The 7,659-nt window shown below is 38.8% G+C and overlaps 1 protein-coding gene across 11 annotated transcripts in view; it reads right to left on the bottom strand.

The window, feature by feature from the left end:
* Positions 1-3,285: 3,285 nt before the first annotated feature.
* Positions 3,286-7,659, bottom strand: part of CA10 (carbonic anhydrase 10) — a 256,270-nt gene continuing 251,896 nt past the window's right edge. For all 11 annotated transcript variants that reach the window (XM_053960061.1, XM_053960065.1, XM_053960066.1 and 8 more), the window contains 2 exons: positions 5,355-5,529; positions 3,286-4,491 (listed from right to left, as the gene is read on the bottom strand). In XM_053960061.1, the coding sequence (XP_053816036.1) occupies positions 4,469-4,491; positions 5,355-5,529 (198 nt within the window). In that variant the 3' untranslated portion in view covers positions 3,286-4,468. The remainder of the gene's footprint in view (positions 4,492-5,354; positions 5,530-7,659) is intronic.

Raw genomic sequence — 7,659 nt, 5'->3', positions numbered from 1 at the left:
GGAGGGTGTGATGATGCCCTCTGTCTTCAGGAAGAAGATGATCTCTGTTCTTGAGACCCTCGGCCCCAGGGGAGGAAGGAAATGGGGGGGACTGTAGTCCCAAGATGAGAAGCTGAACTGTTGTCTCTTTTGGTCCATGGCAAAACATCCTTAAAGGAGCCCTATGGGCAGTCTGTCCATGCACAGTGGTGAGAGCACTGTGACATGGAAAGGAGAGTGTCACACTGGCAGATTGTCTCCGGGCGGTGCCATGTGTGACATGGAAACACAAGGGTGGCAATTGTGTTTCCTGGGGAGTCTGTGGTGCAAGAGAGACTCCTCTCTCCCTTGATGGACTGAGTATGGATTATCTGAAGGGTGGCAGCTTGATCAGGAATCCCAGGTGGTGTCTCACTGTGCTTTTTTTTGGAAATTGGGTGAGGGGAGGAGGAGTGTTTTGGAGGGTCTCCATCCTGGATTTAGTGTGTGTGTCTTTTATAGTAGTAGTGGCTTAATAAAGTTTTTTCCCGCTGTTATTAAGCTTGGGCCTGCTCTGCTCTGTTCCTGATCATATCTCACAGCATGTATTTTGGGAAGGTGTATTTTCATGGGGGCGCTGGCATCACGCCAGTGTCAAACCGTGACAGTATTATAATAAATGTCTTGAAAGATCCTACAGTTTGACATAAAAATAATATAAAAATTATTTCCACCAGGTCCACAATGTCTCTAGTGCCTGACAAACTAATGTCATGTGAGCAGTAATTAGTGTTGGCATTTCTTAAGGCCAAGATGTGGAACACTCAGAGCACGCAGAACTATTCATAAAAACAAGAATCCACAGACTTTGAAGTTGTTTTGATCTCTGCAGACCAACTTATTTTGATTGAGTTCCTTGTCTGTGTTTGAGTGTTTGGATCAGTACAGGAAGTACAACCTTGCACACCCTCAAGTATCTTTGTTCCTAGTATTGTGATCTCAAGTCTCATTTTTTCAGCACAATTTCCATTGCCCCTTCTTTCAGAGTATCTACTTGACAGATAAGTGAGAGATTTTGAATGGTGATAAAGGATGTTTTTTGTTTTATAGGAGTTTGTTTTATAATAAAATATCCAAGCTTCCAGGCATATCTGTGAGGTGTTAGCTTGCTGGTTCAGCTTTGAAGGCTGGAACAGGAAGGTGGACAGATAGATGCATGTTATCTATAGGTACAGTTATGCTGAAGGTCTTTGCTTTCTGCTTTCATCCCACAGATCTCCTTTAGTTCTGATTTTCTGCATAGAAATATTTTTTAATTTTGGTTAAATTAAAGGAGCTTATAAACCTGAGTTTATAAAACATGACTATTACATTTTTTTGACAACTACTTGAAACAGAAGGTTTTAGAGTATTGTAAATTTGAATTTTCTCATGTTTATCATCAGATGAGCTTGATAGTTTGGTACCTAAATTGTTTTGATATCATGTTCTTCAGTGTGAGTGGACAAATCTGTGCATTTCCTCCCATTATTAGGTTCTTAATATGCGTTATCATCATGGCATGACAACCTGGTCCTGCTTGTGGTGTTGTCTGTTCATCGAAGTCAACACTACAGGCTGCCAGGTGTGCATTACCTGCCAGGTACCTCCCCTCTGTGCTGAGCCTTATCACCAGCAAAAAATCCCATTCCTGATCTGAATGGTTCAGGCAAGGATGGCAATGAGGCCACATTCAGCCCTTCCTAAGAATATTGGGCTCTGTGTGCAGCCAGACTCTGCTGAGCACTGTGGACAAAGTGCTTAGGTTGGAGGGATTACTCTGGGCAGGTGTTGTGTGGGCTCTAAAAACAAGCAGCCTGTGCCAGCTGCTTGATCCTGGAACTTTATCTTTTTGCTTGAAGGCTTTGTGATAGGGTGTGGCTTTCTCTGGCTGCTCAGTGTCCTGGCAGAGCTCCATGCCTGATCTGAACAACTGGGGCTGGATGTCTAAATGTGAGCACTACTGAAACAGGCAAAACACTTAGAATGCTAAGTTTTATTTGGTTCTACTTCTGCTGCAAACTGATTAAAACAAAAACCTAAGCAATTCATGGAAAGATATGAAATCTTAATTCACAAAATGGAGTTGGAAATGTTGACAAATATATTTGTGGTGTCCCAGTATAATTGTTCCCTTTCTCAATTTGCAGGGTTAATCCAAAGCACAGCATGATTCCTTCCTAGGAATAGTCTCTTCTATAACATACCTTCCTCTCCTTAAATCCCTTCTATCAGCTTTCATTAAAATAGAAAATAGGGTTTATTGCTTAGTACAAGCTTTATTATGGAGGCCTGGCTTATCTTCCTTCTGTTACAGAAAAACTTGGACCAACAACTGCCAGATATTTGTCCAAAAATATAGATTGATGCATTGTGGATTTTATGCTCTCAGCAACTTTATTCTGCACCCTAAGTAAAGCTTAAAAGACACCAAACAAGTAGGAGAAACAAGTTTGTAAGTTCACTCAAAAATATTGAAGGCATGTGACTTCTGTTGTTTTTCAGTTTTTATTAGCTAGGTAAACCTTGAGGTGGAAATTTTGCTTTTTCAATTACAGGATTTGACAGTATTAATGTACAGAGTAATACTTGCTGTGTGACATTTCTGTGGTTGTGTTGTGGATTTTTCTGTCACCGTATGGTGTTGGAAGCCATTTGAAATGCTTCAAATGACGTAACTTGAGAATCACATATTTTACAGATATGCAAACAGGATCCTGGAAATTAAACACCTTGATGATCAAGTAACTTACACATGTGCTGAGAGGATCCTGAGCCGGGGTCACCGGTCCAAGTCCCAGTGCAGACAGGGCACCCTTGTGTCAGCCCATCTCACCCTAGCCTTCCCTGCACCTTGCACTGAGCAATTGAACTGTTGACAGTTTTGGGTTCCTCATAGTTTTCTGTCTCCATCCTGAGGGTCCCCTGAAGGCCAGTCCTGGCCTCTTCTCACTTTACAAGCTGCAATCTTTCCAAACCACAGACTCTCAACTTTCCTGTCCGGTGCTCCTTGCACTGGTCTCTTCAGGCACAGATAAAATAACATTTTTGTCACATTAAAGCTCCCTGGCTGTTCCCTCACACTTCTTGTAGTGCTTGTTCTTACATTTCGTGTAAACAATTCCTTAGTGCCACAGCATTTTTTGGCTTCATCTTGCTTTCTGTGAACTTAAATGTGGTTCAATGTGAGCATTAGGGATGGGAGATCATGACGCCTGATCCCTCTCCAGACTGAAAAAAAAAACAACCTGAAAAATCCCTCAGTATTCAAGAAGGTCAAGCATGTGCTCTGTGTGAACTTGTTAAACACATTTATTGAGTTCTTGACAGTAACCAAACACAGTGAATGACCATTATAAATAAGAAAAAAGGCATTTGCTTTTACTTGGCCAGCTCCTGCTTTATCTGTAAAGAAAAAATATCCCTTTCACCACCAATTTACAGGATTGAATGTTTGTCCCAATAATGGCTTCAGCAAGGAAAATGGCAATTTTAAACTGAGATATGTCTCATCTGCTTTCTGCTTTGAGTCCAGTTCCTGTTAATGATGGACTATAAAGTGGAGTTAAAGTTATACCACCTTAAGTGCATTCCCAATAGTCATTAACTCACTTGAATGGGCTGCCAACAAAGAAATTAAGTAAAAAAAGAAAGAACAAAAAAAAAAAAAAAAAAAAAGAAAAACACAAATAATATATCCACAAGTAGTAGAGGCTTGTTATTTCAGAAAGGAAAAAAGGAAATCAAAGCAACTTAACTAAATTAATTTGTTAAACACATTTATTGAGTAATAGTAACCAACACAATGTATGATCTGTTGTAAAACAAGAAACAGAAAATGGATATATTCTGATTTTGCCAAGTCCTACTACAGATATGTGACAGAGGAAAATATTTCAATTTCCTTTATATTCTGCAGTGATATATTTACAATACTTATCTCTCAAAGTCTGTCCCTTTTTAAATTAAATTAACAGAAAGATCATACTAGAAATGTTTCCTTTACAGTAGTCTTGTTTTGTCTTGTCAGTATCCATTAATGATAGTGAAATAATGAGAGCTTTCCAAGGATTACTTGGCACACAGAACACAACTCGACTTTGATGCTGTACTGAGCCACCTTTTTCCTTTTTTCAGTTGAGGGAGAGAGGGGGAGAAGAGGAAGAATTTCATATGTACAAAGGCTGAAAAGTCTTTCCTTGTGACTCCAAATTAGTTCAGGAAAATTGTAATCACATTTACTGTAATACTTTTGTTTTGTTTTGTTTTGTTTTGTTTTGTTTTGTTTTGTTTTGTTTTTAAATGGCCACCAATCACATGAATAAATTTTGAGGAGTTTTCCAGCGTAGCAGCTCTTTTCCCACAGCACAGGGTGCACGTGAGCCCAGAGAGGGAGGTTGGGTACATTGTAGATGATGTCAATTCCCAGAAGGAGCATTCCACTGAGGATTTGGGTTCTGCCTGCTCTGTCTCATTTGAGAAGCCATTCATTTACTGGAAGAGAAACAAAAAAAAACAATTATGCTTCAATAAATGCCAAATATGAAACTGGTTTAACACTGTCAATCAAGTTGATTTAACACTGTATTAGGCACTTAGACAAAATGTCTTTAAAAAGCCAGGAGGTTCAGTTTCCTCCTTTTTCTAGAAAAGAATTAAGTCTGAATGACTGTTTATTTGAAGTATTGCAACACAGTCATCTGCCTTGCTGCTGAAAATGTCCTTTCTTTTCCTTTAGTGCTACTCCTTCATATGATATTACTGCTGTGAGAGCACTTTAACATCATTATTTCAGGCAACACAGTTGTGTGCCTGGGCTCAAAGATGCATGAGACACATTAAATCTCAGTTGTGAGCCATAGCTGTGGCAGTGTAAGACTCTAGCTGCAGGTGACTGAGCTGCTTCATTGTTTATATCCACAGCTTGACACAATACTTAGCAATTTAGGTGTTTGTTATGGTGGTGCACCTTGAAAGTGAAATTAAGTCTTATCAATTACTAATTTTATTTGAGATCAGTTGTCATCAAGACTAGCTCATCCCCCTTTGTGGGTGAATAAACCAGAGCAAAATGCACTTTGTAAGGTGAGAAGACTTTAAAATGAGGCTAGAAAACCAAGGGCCTGTCCTATTTACATTTAAAAAACATATTTGATGTCCCAGGCTGTTTTTTTGTCATGCTTTTCCTGCACATTTACTCATCTATTTCAAATGTGTGGCATTTGACTGACACGGTTATTGCCCCAGATCTGGAGTCTTATGTGTTTTTATTTGTGTGCCTTGTTATGCCCTTGGATTTCTCAAAGAAAGGAGCTCAGTGAAAGCATAGAAAGGATTATTCTGGAGGTGGAATGTACCTCTATACTGTAGTTTCTGTGCTCTATTGTTTGGACAATCTTTTCCCTGTAAACTAAAGTTGATATTGGTTCGGATACATCGATTGTTGAGAGGCTGGACTGGTCTGAAATTGTCACTCATGCTCAGAAATATCTGTGATGGCTGATTCTGGCTTAGCAGTCGCAAAGAATGCATCTATAAAGACAAAACAAGGGGGTTTTAGTACTGGTCTTTCCTGTTAGTAAACAACATACAACACTATTAAATAGATTAGTTAATAAATGCAAGTAAAACAGAATTTCAGTGAAACAGAATTTCAGTAAAATAGAATTTAAGTTAACTGACAGTTTGTAGGCAGAGTTAACTTAAAACCATTCCTTGTGTGTTCCTCTGTTTCTAAGCCCCATTTTAAATGAGAGTAACCAGTTTTGTGGGGAGTGAATGAAAATAGTATTGAGGTGTCCTTGGGTGAGCTGGAAAGTAATGGAATCCACAGTGCTGGATGGCAGCAGCTGGTATAGAGCAAATGAACTTGATGAATGACAAGAGCTAATTTCCTGAATTTTGTAGCTATCAGTGTAGCTTTCAGTTGAGAAGCCACAGTTTTGGTTGGTGTTATTCAAGAACCAGGTAGGGGCAGGCTGGATGGGAAGGAAAACTGACAGTGATGCTGCTGAAATTGTGAAATTAATGATGTTAAAAAGTGAGAGCCTCTTATTGCTGACAGGTCTGTCATGATGCTGTCTATGCTGTGACTGTGAGTGTTTCTACAGCAGACTCTGGCCTTCTTCTGAGCTGGTTTCACAGCACAGAAGGAGATACTGAATCATCCTCTGCATCCAGCGCTGGTTGGCAGAAATGGCTGTTATTGTGACTATGCAACTCTTAATTGATTCAAGTCAACCAAAATCAGAGAGGGAAAAAAAAAGTTTCAAGTTACAAACCAGAAACCCTCAATATTTTGGTTTAAAGAGCTAAAACCAAAATATCTTCCACATCAGTGTACAATTTAAGAGGTTTGTTTATGGCCTTTAATGGGGAAATCCAGTAGCTGGGTTTTATGTACTGGAAGTCGTTAACAGCTTCTAGGGAAAACTTGAGCTGGGCATTGCTTTTTCAGTATGAGTACACAATATAATTATCAAGTATTCCACAAAATCCATTTTCAGCATTAATAATGGAGGATATAACTAAGTATTAATGGAGGCCATTAAAGTATGACAAGGAGCAAGTATCATGAGGTTAATAACCCATAGGTAGCAGCACAGACTAGAAATATTCTAATCCTTATTTTGCACATTAATGTTGGACCTGGAAATGTTGCTTGTAGGAAAATATTCAGGTCCTGGGTTTGAAAAGTTCACAATAGTGAGCATTTTTGCCTCTGCTCTGCTGTGTCATTCTCCCAGATCACCCATTTAGAAAGGAAACAAAGTGCTTTCACTGCCTCCAGACTAAACTGGACAGAAGGACTATCACAAAAATAAAACATCTCAGGCTTTTAAAAGTAATCTTATTTACAATATTAATATGATTTTAAATTCCAAAGTTATATTTAGGGTTGTTTTCTTGTTCTTCATTTCTCAGGCCATATTTCTTCTGCTGCCTGCTTGGGGCAGGCAGAAGATGATTCAAGTATTCCTTGGTGTTCCAGTATACAAGAGAGGAAGTTTTAGTTCAGCTCACAGCTCTGTAGGCAACTCACTGATGGAAACTCTGGAGAAGAGGCCAATTGGTGTTAAATTTGCTGTTTTCTGATGCCAGGATTTGGATTGTAAGCAAGTTGTAATTTAGTTTTTGAGATTTTCCACTGGTGTGTTTCCTCAACAGCTTCCTTTTGGATGTGAAGTTGTGTTTTCTCTTACATAATTTCTCTTGCTTCAATACATCAATCTGATTTTTCCAAAGGTATTTGTGGTGTGTATCCTGTAATTTTATTCTATACCAGAAAGCATTGGCTGATTTTATTTCCAGAAGGCTCCAGATACTTTATCTCTGTCACATTAATGTGCTATTAACATGTGTTTATTCAGACCTAGGAATGACATCTGTAATGCTTAATAACCTCAGTTATGTTTGTACTTGTTTTAGATATACTGATGTACTTGTTTTAGAGTCTCCAAGTAACTGTTCACAGTATCATAGAATGATGCAGTTGTGGAGAGACTGTGAAAACCATATGGTTCAAACCCTCACTGAAAACTGCCCCGCCCCTTAAAGTTTATATGTGTAGATACTGATGGAGCTCTTAAGAGTTAGTATTTTTATTTTGACAAAAAACCTCTTCAATGCTTTTGCAAACTGTATAAATTGCATGCAGAGATC

Source organism: Vidua chalybeata, chromosome 19 (assembly GCF_026979565.1).
Source record: "Vidua chalybeata isolate OUT-0048 chromosome 19, bVidCha1 merged haplotype, whole genome shotgun sequence".
NCBI classification, from domain to species: domain Eukaryota; kingdom Metazoa; phylum Chordata; class Aves; order Passeriformes; family Viduidae; genus Vidua; species Vidua chalybeata.
The sequence above is the reverse complement of the archived record's forward strand: the minus strand, read 5'-3'. Positions and strand labels throughout refer to the sequence as shown.